Here is a 20,420-nt window from a genome sequence, read left to right as displayed (position 1 = left end):
GACGTGCTATAAGAGCTGTAGTATTGTCCACGCCACGTGGAGCAGAAATAACAGACTGGATGTTCTTTGCAGTGAACGGGAATTGACTGAAACTCGATCCAGCGACCGGTGCTCTAATCACGGTACCACGCGCATGGAGATTAGAGGATTCAAAGAGTTTAAATCCGAAAAAAGGGTCTCATTAACGAAGAATCCTCCTGCATATCAAAAATCAGAAAATCAACCCTCTGACCTTTCTTTTACGCACATCGGTGAACTTTAACTTTGGGTCTTGAGTGTCACACGTGCATCATGTGGCGTGACAAGGCTTTTTTTAATGATAGTATAACCACACATGTAGGTCTAGCTTTAATATATATATATATATATATATATATATATATATATATATATATATATAAAGCAGTAATAAATGCATTGACACAAAATGTAAATAAAACATTGCACTAACCCTAAGTGCAAAAGACAGCAATGAAAGATTATTTAGGCACACTAAATGAATTCAAACCTTTTAATAGCAATGCTAAAGTAGCAATTACGACCCTTATACAGCTCATCTCACATAGTCTATAATCTTCTTTATAACAGTAAAGTATATCTTTGTAATAATAGACAAATAAGAATAACAAAATAATGATCTTATAGGGAAATTCTCATTTTCAGTCATGATAAAATAATTCTGAAATGTTTCTCTCTTACATAGTCTGGATAACATTTTCATACATGTGCTGTAAAATAAAAAGAGGTCTCTTCAGTAAACCCACTGCTGCTGAAATTATGATTTGAAATGACAACAAAGAGGGGAAACTTCCATTGTCATTATTGAAATCAAACCAGTTAAAAAGGAAACGTGTTTAACTATACATTCATATTTTTTTCCCCTAAATCCAATAAATTCATAAGAAAAAGCCATATGATTTTTATGTTAAACACAAAGCTAACTAAAGGCAATTGGGTTGTTTGGTGGAAAAGGAACCCTCAAGATACAGTATACACTGGCACCCTAATGAGTGAATAATATGTTACTTATAAAATAATATAAAATTACATAAGTAATGGGATGACAGAAACTGTCTTATTACTTATCTACTAGGTAATTTCAGAAGATTAAAATACAATTGGAAGTTGGAACACAATTACTTAAAATAACACTACAAAACAACACACATTGGTTACAGTTCTACACAATCTATTACTCAAGTAAAAGACAAGAGAGAAAGGCACAACGGAATCGTTTAGCAATTACGCAGCAGTTAAAAATAAAATGTGCAGCTAACTCTTGCTGTACCAAACATGTCTCTACCTTTACAGGGCAGAGACCTAACCATAACCATTTACCTAATTACATGCCCCATCCTTCATAGTTTCCTACTTGAGAGTAAAGCACAGGTGACTGTTTGTTTGTTAGTACTTGTGTGGGTTTGCTTGTTCACACAGATGGACAGAGTCCAACCGTTATAGGAAGGGGGAGCCCCTGAAGTGTGGTGTGTTGTGTGTGCCAGGTTGCAGAGTGGGTACATGAGTGGCATTGAAGGCAGCACCAATGCTGGAGCCAGAGCAGCACAGAGAGACAGCCAAGGCCATGTGTAGAGGCATCTCACTTGAAGCACGCAGAGAACAACTTAATAATTGCATCCCTAAATAAAAACAAACAGCCAAAGATAAATAAATTCCCAAGCCAAAAAAATGATTTAGAAGTGTATGTTTTGGCCATTAAGCTGTGTAATTTAAATACACAGTAAAGACCAAAAAACATTCTTATATGTTACAAAACTGTATTTTTAAGATCGACATTATACCTTTTTACAATTTTATACCCCAAAACTACATAATAGTTGCTTTAGTTTTGCAAGCTCATCTATCACATTTATTAAATAGTCAGCAATGTTTTGTATTTTTACTTTGTCTCCAGAAATTATTATTATTTTTAGCTATTTCTCTGAGCTAATTTACTTGGTATTGTTATTCATGTCAACAGTTTTTTAAAAAAGGTTACACTTTAAAAAAATGATTTAGACTTTAAGTAACTTTGCCTTATTTAACTTAAAATGTAGTGTCAGAAAAGCTGCTCTGTATTGATCTTGTTGAGATAACTCAGTTATCCAAGTTTTTGTTGTCTGAACTTGTCATAAGTAATTGAACTTAAAACTATTCTGCTGAAATCAAAAATATAAGTCAAGAGATCTATGCACATCCCACTTACGCTTTTGGATTCCCAGCATGCACTGCGGTATGAATAAATTATGCAAATTGCAGTTTTACCGCAGTTTTACCGTCTACTGTTTGCTGCTTTTATTTATGCTGTTGGTTGTTGTGTTTGTAGTCACTTTCAGTTATTTCTCATGTAGTAATTCACAGCTCATCTTTTTACTCAGTGATGTGTTTGATGATTGTTTGTCACCATCATTGTGATTTGCATGCATTGTGTTAAGGCCCAATCATGACAAACTTAAGGCTGAATATGATTAAGGGATCACATGTTGGTTTCTTTTTTCTTTTTTTTTTCTACCCTTTTTCTCCCCAATTTGGAATGCCCAATTCCCAATGCGCTCTAAGTCCTCGTGGTGGCATAGTGACTCGCCTCAATCTGGGTGGCGGAGGACAAATCTCAGTTGCCTCCGCGTCTGAGACCGTCAACCCACGCGTCTTATCACGTGGCTTGTTGAGCGCGTTACCGCGGAGACATAGCGTGTGTGGAGGCTTCACGCTATTCTCCGCGGCATCCATACCCAACTCACCACGCACCCCATTGAGAGCGAGAACAACATTATTGCGACCACGAGGAGGTTACCCCATGTGACTCTACCCTCCCTTGCAACCAGGCCAATTTGGTTGCTTAGGAGACCTGGCTGGAGTCACTCAGCACACCCTGGATTTGAAGTCACGACTCCAGGAGTGGTACACATGTTGGTTGCTGATCATCAACTGGCCATTTACCATCTAATGGAAATGTATTTTTCCTCTGACAATAGGATAGCCCTACTTAAATAAATAGTTATCATCAGTGATATTAAATGAAAATATGTATTTGAACTTCTATATTAATTTTGAATTGAATTACAATGAAGTTGACCGAACTAAGAAAGTCGTGTTTAAGACCTTAAGCTCATTTAACAAGTTATATTGATTTAAGTCAACTTTATGTTCTATTTAAACAACATTCCCTCTTAAGTTGACACAGCTTAAAATGTTAAGACAGCACGAACACTTTCTTTTTTAAGTTGAATAAACAAGATTTTTATTACAGTGTTTTTGAAAAGGGAAACTCACCTTGCAAAAGGAATGTAAGATAAGCTATACCTGTGAAATAAAATGGACATATTTTTACTTATTGAAAGGCAACATGTTATATATATTTAAAAATACTTTTTGGACAATGAATCAAGCTTACAGATAATGTGTCATTACCATTTAATATGAAATAATAACAGCATTCATTGCATTACTATCAATATTTGCTTGGAAAAAATGATGCCACTTATTCGACAGGTCAAAGCCATTATTGCAATAGTTTTATTGCCTCATCTAAATTGCTCTGGATAAGAGTGTATGTAAATGCCTAAAATGTAAACAAAATATAAAAACATTGTATATATCTCAATATCCCAATAGCTGCTTAAATGGCCACTCCACCAAGCTTAGTTTCATAGTTTTTGAAATCACAAATAAATACGTCTTTCACAACATGGCACAGAGCTTGAGAGAACAAAGCAGTGCAAACCAGAGCTGGATACTCCACTGATGATCTGACCCTCACCCAAATGAACTCAGCTAAAACTATGGGGAAATTCTTGTTTATTTAAATTTGTAATTTTGTTGACCAAAACACAATGACTGTAGAAAAGATGCAAGTGATTTTATGCCCCCTTTTCTGCAATTTAGAGGTCAGGATAGGACAGTTGCTGATAATAAAACAGAAAGAAAGAATTATATGGACCTACAGGTTCAAGGTTCACGGTTCCTTATTGACATATCTGACTGATATAATGGAGTTCTCACTGAATCTTGCCGGTTTAACAATAACACTACATGCATATACACAAACAGCAATATATCCAATTACGTCATTTATATAGTAAAAGAAAATAAATAGGGCTATCTGCTTTCTTACCAAGTAAAAGCCAGAAACTGGAGGACACAGAACAGCAAAGCAAGGCCTTTGTTCTTCCACTAAGAAAGTGTTAAAAAGATAATGACACTAAAATATCATAAAACATGATAAACATTTAAGTGCTACAATACATGATACAAACGTATTATATAACTATAAAATCATATAACTTATAAGGGAAAACACAAAGTTCTAACTAAAACAAAACAAGGAACAAACTTACCCAAAAAGCAGCACAGAAGGTCAGCACCAGGCATGTCTGCAAACCCATTAAAAACACAAATGTTCAGTTTTCTGATAAAGCACACAAATTCTGATATAAGAAACATCCTGTATCAACAGATCTATATCTGAATATCTAGATTTGTTATAATTTATGATGTCAGTGTGTGCGTGTTCTTACAATCATAATGCCTGTTGCCAGTGCTCTCGTCTTGTCACACATCCTTTTGATTTGCTTTAAAGGGCCCATTAAGAACATCGTGCTGAAAGTAGTCCACACCCAATATATTTAGGAATTCAGTAGTGCAACTTCTCAGACTTATAGATCCCCATAAAGATGCTGCACAACAGTGCATTCAGTGCATGGGTCAAAGACATGGCATCAGATATAGTATATTTATTCAAAATTGCATTAAAAATGCAATTTATACGTACATAAATACAAAATTCATAGATAGCACGCACACCCAAACCATATAATGAATACAGGTGCATAACCAAAAACGTACGTCCACAAAAATTCCAGAAAAATCAGCACACTGTTGCTCCCAAAAAAGTTTGAGCTCACCACAGAAATTAACAAACGTGACGTTTCGAGCTACATGCTCTTCATCAGACTAAATTGACACTCACCAACACACCCATATACACACCTGTGTGTATCAATCAAGAAATCACATGACAGTATCACATGATAACATCACATGACCCTATAAAAAACAAAATCTGAATATATAAACAACCATACAAATAGTATAAATATACCTAGTATGTTTATATATACCGTATTTAAAAAACAAAAAAAAATGTACTTACATTAATACACCTCTTCTATAATGAACATGTTTTTAATTTCTGAACAAAAATTCATTTTGATATATTTTGTGGGGCATCAAGTAAAACATTTCGAGTTGGTGTAACCAACCTGACACAAGTGGAATAAAAAGCCTTATTAAAAGGCAAAAATTCTTGGGAAAATGTTAAAAAGCAGTTTGACATAATCTTTCATTATTACATTCACTGAGCACTTTATTAGGAAAACTATGGTCCTAATAAAGTGCCTGAAGTGGTCTTCTGCTGTTGTAGCCCATCCGCCTCAAGGTTCGACATGTTGTGCATTCTGAGATGCTATTCTGCTCAATACAATTGTACAAAGTAATTTACTGAAGCTCCTGACCCATATCTGCATGATCTTATGCACTGTACAGCTGCCACACAATTAGCTGATAAGTAGGTGTACAGGTGTTCCTAATAAAGTGCTCATTGAGTATATCTCTTAAAATAGGTAGTAAATGAGTACAAAAAAAACAAAAAGCCAGGGTGGTATAATCAATATGCAGAAAACCATTTGTTGTCATGTGACAAGATAACCATAAAACTGTAACTTATATCACAAAGAAGACCCCTTGCCCCATATAACTGTGTGTCAAGGTCAGTAAGTCTTTTAAAATAACAAATAATTTGGTCTTTTTATGACAAGAATGGTTAAGGTCATCAAGTGGTATAAGCCCCCCCAAAAACCTTAATATTCACGATTTAAAGAAATCATGATATTTGTAAAAAAAAAACAAAAAAAAAAAACTATTATGCCCAGTCCACTATTATACCCCCTTCTAATTGACACATTTGACTATTCCAGTAATTCCAGTGAAAACAAATATTAATGCAATACCAAACAATGACATTGTAGAGAATTCTTAGCTTCCAGCGTTGCTGCAACAGTTTGAGGAGGGCTTTTCTGTTCCAAAATTACATTATTCCTGTGCACAGAGCAGAGGCTATAAAGAAAAGGTTTTCTACTGTAAATCTGGTGTGGAAGAACTTGACCTTTGACACCTTTGGGGATGAATTGGAATAGCAAGCCAGGCCCAATCACCCATGTCAGTGCCTGACCTCACTGATGCTCTTGTGTCTTGTTGAAAATAAAAAAAAAAAAATGGCTAAAAGCTGGGGGCCTGGGTAGCTCAGCAAGTAAAGACGCTGACTACCACCCCTGGAGTCGCGAGCTCGAATCCAGGGCGTGCTGAGTGACTCCAGCCTAAGCAACCAAATTGGCCCGTTTGCTAGGAAGGGTAGAGTCACATGGGGTGAGTTGTACGTGGATGCCACGGAGAATAGCGTGAAGTCTCCACACACACCATGTCTTCGCAGTAACGTGCTCAACAAGCGACGTGATAAGATACACGTCTCAGACGCGGAGGCAACTGAGATTCATCCTCCGCCACCCGGATTAAGTAACTGCGCCACTACGAGGACTTAGAGCACACTGGGAATTGGGCATTCCAAATTGGGGAGAAAAGGGGAGAAGAAGAAAAAAAGGCTAAAGGCACTAATCCCTCCCTTTGATGCTATAACAGCCTCCCCTCTTCTGGGAAGACTTTCCACTAGATCAAGGTGCCCAAACTAGGGCCCGATGACCTTTGATTTGGCCCGCCTTGACGTATATGACAGGAGGGGAAAAAAAAGAAAAATGCCATTGACGCAGCTTTTCATTGCATTAATTTAGCAGATTGCAGAGTAATGTTTTTTTTTTTTTTTTTTTTTATATAATGAAATCATAAAGTAGGGGAACCAGGATAACTTTAATATTTTAATATAATACAGTTTGCAGAGGTATTGCACACAATTTTAATAATTCCCGCAATTTCCACGTTCATAATGCAGAAGATTCCAGCACATTTTTTTTCACTTAACATTGCAGCTGCGCATTAGTAAACTAAAATAGATACTGATGAACAAATCAAATCAATAAACTTGTTTTTGTATCAAACTATAATTCCAGAAGCTTTGCGAGTAAATCCGCTCTGTTTCTCACAATCTCTCTCGTGCAGCTGTCGCAGGCCCGGTTCTACAGGGGTGCTTGAGGGCGCCAAGCACCCTCAAACGAACCTTAGAGCACCCACAATTGCAGACCAGTGCAAACTACTGCCTGTGGGTCGATTTATCATGAACGTTTTTTTTATTAGATCTTTCATTTATCTGGCTTTGGCACCTAACACTCATCCATAAGCTTTTAACATGCTCAGGGTTGCCAGATAATAGATACATCACCCCAATCAGAGATTTATACTTCCACAAATAGGAAATATTTCACCTCATGTCATACTTAATTTATGCAATCTGGCAACCATGCATGCGAGTGTGCGCACTCTCTCTCTCCTCTTCGGAAAAAACCTTAAAGTGCTCAATAGTGCAATATTATGCTCAAAGAAAAGTGTGATGCAGTCACTCCGTGTCCATTTTTGATGCTGCGTGTGCCGTTTAGTGTCAAGTCTACGAGCAAGCTTTTTCAGTGATGAACTTTAGTAAAATCCCAATAGATCTTCGCATCATTCGCACGTGGAGGGGACACGCGAGCAAAACTAAGTGAGAGAGGAATATGTTTGTTCTTTGTGTTATTTGTAAAATGCTGAAGTCCCTCACACCTGTATGTAAATGTTACTCTGGTAGTAATCATTTATCAGTGTCATGCAGTCTGTTTTATTCAGTGGTGTGCTGAATGGGGTGCCAAACATTGACAAGACCCACATCATGACACATGAGCATGTACAGGTTGATAATGTTCTGAGAATAAAACAAATGTGTCCACTTTGCAGCCAACATTAAAAAAAGCCTTTAGAATCTATAATTTCCTAATATTTTATTTTACTATTAAACCAAACTCCTGATGAAGAGTGTTAAATTGAATACTAAATTACTACTGCATTGAAGTATGGTAAAATAAACAATAATTATACTCAGTCTTATTTCAGTTTTACTAACACGTGATAGAAATTTGGCAGCAAAACTTCAAGCAATCGCAGAATGTTCCCATCAGAATACACTTCAGAAAACTGTGCATCATTCATTGAGTGCATGTCTGGGTTTAAAAGATAAAACTATGCAGAACTTTCTATCTTCTCTCTTTCATGTTCTGCTTAACGGCTGATGAGGCCCCAGTACCAAAACAATTGCACACCTCTGCTCAATAGAATATGTAAGACAAATACTGTAAATTGGCAAGCAGATTTCCTTGAATCCCAGCAAACACACAAAAATCCTTGCAGTTTGTCAACACACAATTGCTGCATCAAAACTTATAAACGTGAATGATTGTGCAAATCAGTGTTCTAATCTGCACGCGCAGCATTTTGCTATCATTTTCAGCGACAGCTCATGTGAAAAAAAAATGAAGCAATCTATGTTTTGTACATTTAAAAAAAATGTTATTTACGTTGTTTTAGTAGCATTTAAACATGATTTAATATATTTAAAAAAAAATTAATTACGATACATCTCCACTTTATACAGAGCACCCCCACTATTTTTAGAAGCACCCTCAGTGATTTTGATCTGGAACCGGGCCTGAGCTGTTGGCAGCGCATTGAGAAGTTGTTGAGTTTAGTGTGAGAGCACGCAATGAGGAAGTGCTTTGTCGCATAGATACTGAACTTAAGATGTTACAAGTGTATAAACCTTCCTAAACCCGTTAATTCGACATGCAAATGGCGTTATGCCACGTCTCCGTAAGCGAGCTACGCGATAAAACTATCGTTCCTATTTATAATCAACAAAGCTGCACATTTGAAAGAAAGGCAGAAATAGCAAAATATTTTGCATGGTGCATGGTGAAGAGAGATGCATTGTTACATCTCTCATCTCCATCTCTAGTTCCATCCAGGGTCAGAAATTAATGGATGCTCTGGGCAAAACAAATCCCTTGCAATCTGATATAGTTCCAAGTTAATATATCAATCGCGTTGTGCATTGGAATTTTCGCTGAACATTGTTTTGTTTTGTGCAGATTCAGTGGTGCATGCTCGCGCCATAAATGCTTCTCACGTGCCGCATCAGTTCGGTGTCATGCTCACGCACTAAAATTATCAAATGCTACAATGTAGTTAATTATAATATTAACAAAAATAATATCTGGATGTGTTAAATAGCCTTGATGTTAAATAAAACATTATTAATGATACAATAATCATTTTACAGAACATTAACCACTTTTGGTATGAATCATATCTCTGACTAATGTTCATTGTTTTATTAAATTGGCGAAGGACTTGCTAAGTTTTTTTATAAGCTCCTCATTCCTGTGACAATCTGGAGAAATGCTGTCATCTACTCTGTGTCGGTGCATTTGTTTTGTAGGTTGTCAATTTAATACCCAAAATATTTGAAAATATGTGAATGAGAAAAAAAAACATTGTTTCAGTAACAATGCACATTATGCAATGTAGAGATCATGCAATTTTGTAATTATTGAAACATGCCATTTTAAAATTGAATTGTTTAAATGAAAGTATTTGACAAAATGATGACAGAGTCATAAGGCTAGAAAAAAAAATTACCTTTGTAAAGGTAACAAAATGCCCCCATATGAGCCCCCCCATCATTTTCAGAAATTAATTTCAGGCCCTGAGTTTGTTAGAATGCAATGTTCTCTTTTGGCCCACGGCCCTCAATCAAGTTAAATTTTTAGCCCTTCCTAGGAAAAAGTTTGGGCACCTCTGCACTAGATGTTGGAAAATGGATGCAGGGATTTGCTCCCATTCAGACACAGTTGCATCAGTGAGGTTAGGCACTGACATTGGGCAATGGGGCCTAGACTGCAATCGCAGATCCAATTCATCCAGATCTGGACTTTGCATATGTTGGTAGCCAGCTGGTATGTGCTGTGCAGTGTGTGTAAACCTCATTCCCCTGGCCTCAAGAGGCACACTAGCAAATGAAACTAGGGGCTATAGCATTTAGCCTCCTTGTTAGCGTGCCCACCTCCCATACTGGAACTGGTTGAGCAGGACCGGTAACAGTGGTGCCGTGACCCGGATGGGAGTGAGGTTTAGGGGATGAGTGTAATATTAGCCAGCTGGTATGTGATGTGCAGTGTGTGTAAACCTCACTACACTGGCCTCAAGAGGCGCACTAGCGACTGATGCTAGGGGCTGTAGCCTTTAGCCTCCTTGTTAGTGCGCCTGTCTCCCATGCCGGAGACGCCAGTTCGAATCCCGCTCGGAGCGGGTCGAGCAGGACCAGTTACACATAGGACAGTTAAGTTCTTCCAACCAGACTTCTACATGGATATCGCTTATTTGCACAGGAGTATTGTCATGCTGGAACAAAAAATATGTATACATTCAAGGTGTAAAAATATTTGATTGTTTTTACTTGATGGTAACACCACTTGACATCATTTGGTTTTTGAAATATTTTTCCTTTATGTTACGTCAGACATCCTTCTTTGTCATTGACCCAAATGCCAACGCAAACATGATCTATTATTATAAACAAGGTGGCCAGTGACACACCCTAGGCGAGATCAGATTTAAGGTGGAGGGATAAAACTGCATGACTCACCTTAAAAGTGAGGCGATATTGCCAAAACTGTAAAAGACTGCGAAAAGTGTCAGTCCGCTTCTAGGAACCCAAAGCAAGCACGTTCCCTAAATGACAAAAAAGTAAAGAAAGAGATGACGTTTGACTGTTGTACGCACTACTGAAACGATTTAAGCATAGTTTAGGCACGCAGATGCTCCTTACCAAAACTGAACACACGACGCCCACCACAAAGCACGCGACGAATCCCTTGACGCGCGTGCCCCATCCCAGTGTTGATGCTTCATTCGCTGACTAAAAAATCCGTTATATACATGTAAATATGTGTTTTACAAAAAACATACAGTGTTATCAATTTCAGATTTATAAACATGACATCTCTTTCGCAGTTATTGTGCTTTTATAGATAGTATGATAATGTTATGACAGCCGGGTAAACGCTCTTCATCGCAACAAAACAAACTGTAAAGGTCTAGAATAGATACACATTTGATCCCAACTACAACTCTGTCGAGCTAGCGGGATGTAAACTGTTAAAAGTAACTACCTGCAGTACGTTGAGGTCGTCATTGCCATCTTGGCCACTCAAAACTTTCTTTAATTTGTCCATTAATGTTCAGACTCAAGATATTTAAAGGTCCAAGATCCAATAAAAATGATGTCTCAAGGCGAAAAAGACGTGGCACAAAGCAACTATGTTCAGAAAAATATGTATTGATTTGTTCCCTTTCCTGTTCGAAAGTGTAACAGGTGCACACGATAACTTCCGTATGTAGCCACGGCAACGATTAGCTGACGTCATTACGTTTGACGTACTGCTGAAACCAAAAGCACAATGAGCTATATGTGATAACACATACTTGTCTTTATTGCTTAGACCTAAACATGCTGTCATTATGTCTTACATTCACACTTGACTGCCTTAGGATGTGTGTAGACAATGTATTAATAGACAATTAGGGTCTACATCTTTGTTCATCAATAGTATTACATTAGTTACATTGTCAAATAGAAGTTTTAAAATACTACAGCAGGAGCTCTAAAATATTCACAGATATAGTGAGGTACATTTTACACTTTTATACAGCTTGTAAATTTGTCTCCAGAAAATGATGTACATGATAGAAAAAGAGACATAACTTTTCTTAATATTAAAATGCAATAAATAAATCAAAACAGCTTTTCGTGCAATTATGATAAAAATCTGCCTAATTTTATGTTTTGTCCATCTCTTGCTCCTCAGTTACACAATCTCCTCTTTGTGGATGTTCGTAAACCTTTTTAAAGCACCTTTTGACTACAGATATGATATATCTAAAACTCAGAGTCTCTGAAAATGGGTCTTTCTTCCATGTTAGAGGAATAGTGTTAGAATGCAACCGTAATGTGAACGATAGCTGTTCCTTTTAAAACCATTGTCCTTTGTCCAACTCATATCCACTTTTTAGGAGACAGAAGGTCTCTGCTATACATCCCATTTAAAGCTGATGGTTTGAATGGGCGCTTGAAGAGCTCAGGGCACTATTACTCTGGTAGATGTCCAGTAGAGCGGCTCCGGCATGGCAACATGCTTTCGACATGTAGGACAGGTCTGCTTGGTCCACAGCCACTCCTCTATGCACTAAATCAGAAAGCACAGAATATTCAATCAAATTAAATTTACAAAATAGGTATATTTGTATAGTGCTCCAAAGCAGCTTTACAGAGAATAGTGCCTTAATACCCCAGTTTACAAGCCACAAGCAACAATAGCAAGAAATAAACTCCCTAAGATGGTTAGCGAGAAAACAAGGCTTAGTACTAGCTACACCGCTGATATACTGAATAGATAGTAGCTCATCTAATACCTGACTTTTGAACCATTTAGTTTTGGCATGTGATTAACCACTTGTGAAATTAAAGGAATAGTTCACCCTGATATGAAAATTCTGTCATCAATTACTCACCATCATGTTGTTCCAAACCTGTAAAACTTTCTTCTTCCGTGGAGTACATAAGGAGTGTTGGTCTTAAAAGGAATACACTGAGAACAATTATTCTGTAGTAAAGTAAATATTGCAGAACAGTTAAAGTACTAACTGAATTAGTTAAAGTGTGGACTTGAAAATATTAAATTTGTTTTTAATTCAAACATGTACAAATGAATGCTTTAGCTTATAAGTAAATATTATTTTTGATTATTTGTTATTTTTACAATGCTTCATTATGTATCAATATAAAGTTGAAAACCTAATTCGCTAATTTTAGTAAATTTCAGTGGTATATAAAATAAGTAAATTTAACTCAACTTTTCACAGCTGTTGTTTTCAGCATGCACCTGGCTCAAATAATTAATTTAATTATGTTGTTACATGTGGTAACTTCTTGTTTTGTTAAGTTTTAAGTTAATTTTCTATCATCCCAGTTGTGTATGACTTTCTTTCATCTAATTAACACAAACAAAGATTTTTAGAAGAATATCTCAGCTCTGTAGTTCCATACAATGCAAGTGAATGGTGACTATAACTCCACGAGCTCCAAAAATGAGATAAAGTCAGCATAAAAGTGATCCATAAGACTCCCGTGGTTTAATCAATGTCTTCTAAAGTGATCCAGTTTGTTTTGGGTCAGAACAGACCAAAATATAACTCCTTTTTTCACTGTACATTTTGACAGCAATGTCTTTAGCGATCATGGTTTCAAGCTCGATTACACTTCGTATAGCACCATCTGTGTCAAGCACTAGGAAGTGTAATCGAGCTTGAAATTATGATTGTGCCTAGAGACAGCAATGACAAGATGTAAGTAAAAAAAAAAAAAGGAGTTACATTTTAGTCTGTTCTCACCCAAAACCAACTGGATCGCTTCAGAAGACATTGATTAAACCACTGGAGTCTTATGGATTACTTTTATGCTGATTTCCTCTTCTTTTTGGAGTTCTGGTCACCATTCACTTGTATTGTATGGACCTACTGAGCTGAGATATTCTTCTAAAAATCTTCATTTGTGTTCTGCAGAAGAAAGAAAGTAATACACATCTGGGATGGCATGAGGGCGCGGTAACCCCCCCCCAATAATCAAAACAAGCAAGTACAAACATGTAAATTCTTCATACTGTAATCCCCAGTGTTCAAGCCAAATCTACGCCCTTGGTAGATGATGACAGAATTTTCATTTTTGGGTGATCTATCTCTTTATGCCTGTAGTTGTTTAGGCTGTAGAAGACAGATTTCTGAAGTTAAACTCCTGAAAGACAATTTACAATCTCCAGGCTAACAATTTATAAATTCTGAACTCTTACATCACTGTGGAAACTGTGGGAACAATGAAGCTCTCTAATAGCTCCGCCTCCTTTGCGTAGGTCATCATGGCAGATCAAACACACACTGTAAGCATCACTCTGAAAAGCAGACACCACATTTTACAATCCAATTGAATATATCTTACCCCACATTAAATAACTTGATGGGCATTCAAGAAGATTGTCTAGAATTTAGCTTGAGGATTTGTTTTACTTGCACTGAAATAAGATTAAATTTGATTTTTCTAGCCTTGCCTAACACTGTATCAAAACAGAATAAAGGTTTCTCTATTTCTCTCTCTGTAAGTCTCAATTTTTCCATTTCAGCAAGGGGTCAGTGAACACCTGGGGGTCTGCAGAGGTGCTGCAGGGGTCCACAGAGAAGATATTTTTATACATTTCAGATTTCCTTTAAAAAACATTACTGACATTTATAATTTGAATGATCTTATAAGCCTTTTAATGAAAGTTATTAAATAATGTTACTGAGAAAATCAAATTATTTAATTCTGGGGGTCCCTAAGTTGGCTTAGAGTCTGGGTGAGGGGTCCATGAGTTTGTAAAGGTAGATCCCTGCCATAACCTATAGACAATTAACAAATCACACACACCAGAGACATGACATTTCGGCTCCTAAATCGAGCTTTTCTCTCCAGGGGCTCGTGGACCTCAGGGATGGTGGGGATAGCAGGTGGTCGTCTGTCAGATGCTCCGCCCTTGGCATGTTTTCTCTCCTCATCATTACCACTATGACAAGAGCGAGAGCATGGCCTCGCTTCACCGCTCTCCAGCCGATGGATCAGGTAAGCTGGGCTAGGGGTCATGGTGGCAGCATGCAGACAACTCAAATGCATGGCATTCAGCTGAGCCTGATACATTCATATAGGTACAGAGAACAAGACACAGGTAAATGAGTAGTTGATATGATCAAGCAGTTTCACCAGTGTCCTGTGGTGTGACATGCTATTTTCCAATTCTTCTGTAATTATTATACTAGATGGACTATTTGCATTTTAAAAATTAATGTCACACCACAGGACATTTTTTTTTAGTGAACGTTTAAATGTGATTTAAAATGGTTAAAATTTTAAAAGAAATAGTGACCAGTTGCAGGACACGAGATATTATTGAGACAAATTCTCATGAAATCTGGTTGGATATACACTTTCCCACATACAGCTGAAGTCAGAAGTTTACATACACTTAGGTTCAAGTCATTAAAACTAATTTAACCACTCCACAGATTTAATATTAGCAAACTATCGTTTTGGCAAGTCATTAAGGACATCTACTTTGTGCATGACACAAGTAATTTTTCCAACAATTGTTTACAGACAGATTGTTTCACTTTTAATTGACTATATCACAATTCCAGTGGGTCAGAAGTTTACATACACTTAGTTAACTGTGCCTTTAAGCAGCTTGGAAAATTCCAGAAAATGATGTCAATCCTTTAGACAATTAGCCAATAGCTTCTGACAGGAGGTGTACTGAATTGGAAGTGTACCTGTGGATGTATTTTAAGGCCTACCTTCAAACTCAGTGCCTCTTTACTTGACATAATTGGAAAATCAAAAGAAATCAGCCAAGACCTCAGAAACAAACGCACATCCATTTGGTTATTACAGTTTAACTACTCTAAAGAGATAGGTCACCCAAAAATGAAAATTCTCTCATCATTTACTCAAACTCATGCCATCCCAGATGTGTATGACTTTCTTCTGCTGAACACAAATAAAGACTTTTAGAAGAATATCTCAGCTCTGTATGTCCATACAATGCAAGTGAATGGTGGTCAGAACTTTGAAGCTCCAAAAAGCAAATAAAAGCAGCATAAAAGTAATCCAGAAGACTCCAGTGGTTAAATCTATATCCTCATAAGCTATATGATAGGTGTGGGTAAGAAAAAGATCGATATTTAAGTCCTTTTTTACTATAAATCTCCACTTTCACTTTCACATTCTTCTTTTGATTTCCTTGATTTGCATTATTTGTACATATCGTCACCTACTGGGAATGGAGGAGAATGTATCATATCACCTATCATATCGCTTTTGAAGATCTGGATTTAACCACTGGAATTGTGTGGATCACCTTTATGCTGCCTTTACATGCTTTATGGACCTTCAAAGTTCTTGCCACTATTCACTTGCATTGTGTGGACCTACAGAGCTGAAATAATCTTCTAAAAATCTTTTTTGTGTTCAGCAGAAGAAAGAAAGTCATTCACATCTGGGATGGCATTAGGGTGAGTAAATGATGAGAGAATTTCAATTTTTGGGTGAACTATCTCTTTAACAACAACATTTCAAAGAAAAATTAAGAATCAGTTGTCATTATTTAAGTTTATAAATCATAGTTTCTTATCTAAAAATGAAACACTAAAAAAACAATATTGACCCATCTGAAGTGTACTTTTAATCAGTCATGTCTAAACAGACATGGACAGTGCTAAGGTAATTTCAGGATAAACTCCTTGAATTAGGTAAAAGGGTGTCCTGCTTTGATCGCTGAGGTCGCTAACCTGTAAATCAAAGCCAAAGTCTTCATTTTTGATTTAGTGCCTTTGATTTACAACCTAAATTAGTTGTTGTTATGCTAAAAATATCGTAGTTATTTAAATGTTTCACATGTATAGGCCAGTTAAGACTACTGTGTCCTCATTCATCAGTGTAAATTTAGAGTCTTTACAACACATAGAATACCACTCAAATACTCTTATTCTACTGATGAAGAAAACCATATATCCAAATCCTTACATACATAACATTCATAAAATTTTCATGCACACTGTATCTACTAACTGGGCATGGAAGTGAAGCTCTGCGACTGGCCAGTGACCGAGTTGGAAACGGGATATCCAAACTGCTCTTTCTCTCAGTTTCTAGCTTCTCTTCTTCTTCCTCTTCCTCCTCCTCCTGCTTCTCCACATTTTCCAGCCCTTCATATCCTCCTTGCCTTGTAAAAATGTCATCTTCCTCTTCCTCGTTCTCCATGTTAAATAACAGTAGTTGTTTCCAATATCCGAGCTAAGAGCTTCTTGCAGCTGAAAGAGGAACTGTGCGAGCGGGCATTGGCTTTACCTGCTTCTGGCCGAGCCTTTGCTTACTGATTAAGCCATTGTAATTAGATCCCCTGGTTTTCTTATTCCATCTGCTTCCTCTGTGTCTCTAAGCCTAATACATGGACTGCACAGGGCCTAGTGCAGGCTTCTTTAACTCCTGGGTAATCTGTTTAAGACTAGAAGAGAGAGGTGGGGACAGGAGTGGTGGGGGAGGAAATTTGCAAATCTATCTGGAAGCATCTACATCCAGATCTATTCAGAATGTTCTAATTGTTATGGATATAACATGTACACTATACTGTATTATCCTATGCTGTGCTATACTATACTGCATGAGTGAATAGTGTGAAGTATTTGAAGAAAGGAGAAAAAAAAAGGTCCAGGAGAACGTCTATTGTTTATGAAGTTGTCCACACTGCTGTAAACATTAAAAACATACCTGGGATACCATTGGTGGAAACCTTTGCGGAAGTTCTAAACACCCTTTGGAAGAAGCCTCAAAATTTCCTATTGTAAATTTAACCCTGTTACATTTGGGTCATGTTTGACCAGTTTAAGAATTAAATACAGCGGGAAAAAAATAAATAAATAAATAAAAAACTAATATTAATCTTGTATTTAGTCAAAATGCCTCTAGATTCTCCACAACAATGAATAAATGAATAAGTAAAAAAAAAAAAAAATTACATTTTTATTATACTTGTTTATATTTATGCAATGTCAGGGTGTTTTGGATGATTACTAAGGATTGTTAGGGTTTGACAGGGCCTTACTAAATTCAAAAGAGACCATCTCTAAGTCTCTGTGACATCCTGATCCCTAGACATATGTGGGGATGTTTTTAATGCGTCTATGGGATTTTCTTGCTTTTTTTTCTTCCACCAGGCAGACATTTAAATTCTTAAATAAAAATGTTGAATAAAATAAAAATGAATACCATGATTCTGTATTTGTTTCATTCAGATATAATTTGTAAGTATTCTAGTTGTCATCTTTGTATTAAAAATTAAGGCTTTCCTGTGCATCTACTGTAAAAGAATAGTACCATCAATGATGTATAGGTGGCGCTCTTTCCACATTAAATGGCATTTTAAAAAGCTTGTGTTTAGTGTGACAAAAAAAAAAAAAAAAAAAAAAAAAAAAAATCCATGTTTATAATCAAAATATACTACCGGTCAAAAGTTTTGAAACACTTATTCTTTATTATATATTTTTTTCACATTTTAGAATAATAGTAAAGTTATCAAAACTATGGAATAACATAAATGGAACTATGGGAATTATGTTGTGACTAAACAAAATCCAAAATAAATCAAAACTGTGTTATATTTTAGCATCTTCAAAGTAGTCACCCTTTGCCTAGAATTTGCAGACATGTACTCTTGACATTTTCTCAACCAACTTCTTGAGGTATCACCCTGGGATGCTTTTTACAGTATTGAAGGAGTTCCCATCTACAGGTGCATCTCAATAAATTAGAATGTCGTGGAAAAGTTCATTTATTTCAGTAATTCAACTCAAATTGTGAAACTCGTGTATTAAATAAATTCAATGCACACAGACTGAAGTAGTTTAAGTCTTTGGTTCTTTTAATTGTGATGATTTTGGCTCACATTTAACAAAAACCCACCAATTCACTATCTCAAAAAATTAGAATACATCATAAGACCAATAAAAAAAACATTTTTAGTGAATTGTTGGCCTTCTGGAAAGTATGTTCATTTACTGTATATGTACTCAATACTTGGTAGGGGCTCCTTTTGCTTTAATTACTGCCTCAATTTGGCGTGGCATGGAGGTGATCGGTTTGTGGCACTGCTGAGGTGGTATGGAAGCCCAGGTTTCTTTGACAGTGGCCTTCAGCTCATCTGCATTTTTTGGTCTCTTGTTTCTCATTTTCCTCTTGACAATACCCCATAGATTCTCTATGGGGTTCAGGTCTGGTGAGTTTGCTGGCCAGTCAAGCACACCAACACCATGGTCATTTAACCAACTTTTGGTGCTTTTGGCAGTGTGGGCAGGTGCCAAATCCTGCTGGAAAATGAAATCAGCATCTTTAAAAAGCTGGTCAGCAGAAGAAAGCATGAAGTGCTCCAAAATTTCTTGGTAAACGGGTGCAGTGACTTTGGTTTTCAAAAAACACAATGGACCAACACCAGCAGATGACATTGCACCCCAAATCATCACAGACTGTGGAAACTTAACACTGGACTTCAAGCAACTTGGGCTATGAGCTTCTCCACCCTTCCTCCAGACTCTAGGACCTTGGATTACAAATGAAATACAAAACTTGCTCTCATCTGAAAAGAGGACTTTGGACCACTTGGCAACAGTCCAGTTCTTCTTCTCCTTAGCCCAGGTAAGACGCCTCTGACGTTGTCTGTGGTTCAGGAGTGTCTTAACAAGAGGAATACGACAACTGTAGCCAAATTCCTGGACACGTCTGTGTGTGGTGGCTCTTGATGCCTTGACCCCAGCCTCAGTCCATTCCTTGTGAAGTTCACCCAAATTCTTGAATCGATTTTGCAGGACAATCATAAGGCTGCGGTTCTCTCGGTTGGTTGTGCATCTTTTTCTTCCACACTTTTTCCTTCCACTCAACTTTCTGTTAACATGCTTGGATATAGCACTCTGTGAACAGCCAGCTTCTTTGGCAATGAATGTTTGTGGCTTACCCTCCTTGTGAAGGGTGTCAATGATTGTCTTCTGGACAACTGTCAGATCAGCAGTCTTCCCCATGATTGTGTAGCCTAGTGAACCAAACTGAGAGACGATTTTGAAGGCTCAGGAAACCTTTGCAGGTGTTTTGAGTTGATTAGCTGATTGGCATGTCACCATATTCTAATTTTTTGAGATAGTGAATTGGTGGGTTTTTGTTAAATGTGAGCCAAAATCATCACAATTAAAAGAACCAAAGACTTAAACTACTTCAGTCTGTGTGCATTGAATTTATTTAATACACGAGTTTCACAATTTGAGTTGAATTACTGAAATAAATGAACTTTTCCACGACATTCTAATTTATTGAGATGCACCTGTAAATAAAAATGAAACATACAAGGAAAACCTCATATTTATTTACCTTACACATTGACACAAACATACACAAACTGAGTGTGAAAGGCTTCAGTGAACAGGATTATCACTTAAGAAGATACTATATATGTTAAGCACCTTAGAAAATGTAATCAGTGCAGCCATCTAAAATTAGAGCCCAAGAATGCATGTCACACACATGGACGCACAGAAAGCTGTCCAGAGTGCCAACAATAGAGGATTAAGACAGTCGTGACAAGATATGAGATATTGCTAAAATTAAGTGTTCCTCATTAGACAGGAAATGCAACCTATTTGTTGAGCCTCTGAGTGTTTGATTATTTTAATCTGTTTTTTTCATTTGTAAACCTTGATGTAGCAATGAAATA

At 36.9% G+C, this 20,420-nt stretch overlaps 2 protein-coding genes across 3 annotated transcripts; both read right to left on the bottom strand.

The window, feature by feature from the left end:
* Window positions 1-497: 497 nt before the first annotated feature.
* sft2d2b (SFT2 domain containing 2b) lies at window positions 498-11,424 on the bottom strand. The gene is made up of 8 exons (XM_051707062.1): window positions 11,199-11,424; window positions 10,856-10,945; window positions 10,673-10,758; window positions 4,515-4,596; window positions 4,335-4,370; window positions 4,112-4,170; window positions 3,271-3,300; window positions 498-1,637 (listed from the first exon to the last, which is right to left on the bottom strand). The coding sequence occupies exons 1-8, from the start codon at window positions 11,259-11,261 to the stop codon at window positions 1,598-1,600; spliced, it is 486 nt and encodes a 161-aa protein (XP_051563022.1). The 5' UTR covers window positions 11,262-11,424; the 3' UTR covers window positions 498-1,597.
* Window positions 11,425-11,516: 92 nt separating this feature from the next.
* Window positions 11,517-17,606, bottom strand: si:ch211-207l14.1 (uncharacterized). 2 transcript variants are annotated; one of them, XM_051707059.1, is made up of 4 exons: window positions 16,736-17,591; window positions 14,543-14,800; window positions 13,932-14,030; window positions 11,517-12,272 (listed from the first exon to the last, which is right to left on the bottom strand). In XM_051707059.1, the coding sequence occupies exons 1-4, from the start codon at window positions 16,925-16,927 to the stop codon at window positions 12,165-12,167; spliced, it is 657 nt and encodes a 218-aa protein (XP_051563019.1). In that variant the 5' UTR covers window positions 16,928-17,591; the 3' UTR covers window positions 11,517-12,164. The 2 variants fall into 2 exon arrangements, with proteins under 2 accessions (XP_051563019.1, XP_051563020.1); XM_051707060.1 differs by lacking the exon at window positions 13,932-14,030 and having other exon boundaries at window positions 16,736-17,606.
* Between the last annotated feature and the right edge of the window lie 2,814 nt (window positions 17,607-20,420).

Source organism: Myxocyprinus asiaticus, chromosome 9 (genome assembly GCF_019703515.2).
Source record: "Myxocyprinus asiaticus isolate MX2 ecotype Aquarium Trade chromosome 9, UBuf_Myxa_2, whole genome shotgun sequence".
Classification (NCBI taxonomy): Eukaryota; Metazoa; Chordata; class Actinopteri; order Cypriniformes; family Catostomidae; genus Myxocyprinus; species Myxocyprinus asiaticus.
The sequence above is the reverse complement of the archived record's forward strand: the minus strand, read 5'-3'. Positions and strand labels throughout refer to the sequence as shown.

What these genes read in the sequence shown, in the direction of transcription:
- sft2d2b (XM_051707062.1), bottom strand. Translation starts at nt 11,261, where the DNA reads ATGGACAAATTAAAGAAAGTTTTGAGTGGCCAAGATGGCAATGACGAC. An exon ending in TGGCAACAGGCATTATGATT is followed by an intron (nt 4,371 to 4,514) that starts GTAAGAACACGC and finishes ATGGGTTTGCAG; the next exon opens with ACATGCCTGGTGCTGACCTT. An exon ending in CCTTCTGTGCTGCTTTTTGG is followed by an intron (nt 4,171 to 4,334) that starts GTAAGTTTGTTC and finishes ACACTTTCTTAG; the next exon opens with TGGAAGAACAAAGGCCTTGC.
- si:ch211-207l14.1 (XM_051707059.1), bottom strand. Translation starts at nt 16,927, where the DNA reads ATGGAGAACGAGGAAGAGGAAGATGACATTTTTACAAGGCAAGGAGGA. An exon ending in GAGCTTCACTTCCATGCCCA is followed by an intron (nt 14,801 to 16,735) that starts GTTAGTAGATAC and finishes TGAATGTATCAG; the next exon opens with GCTCAGCTGAATGCCATGCA. An exon ending in GCCGAAATGTCATGTCTCTG is followed by an intron (nt 14,031 to 14,542) that starts GTGTGTGTGATT and finishes TCTGCTTTTCAG; the next exon opens with AGTGATGCTTACAGTGTGTG.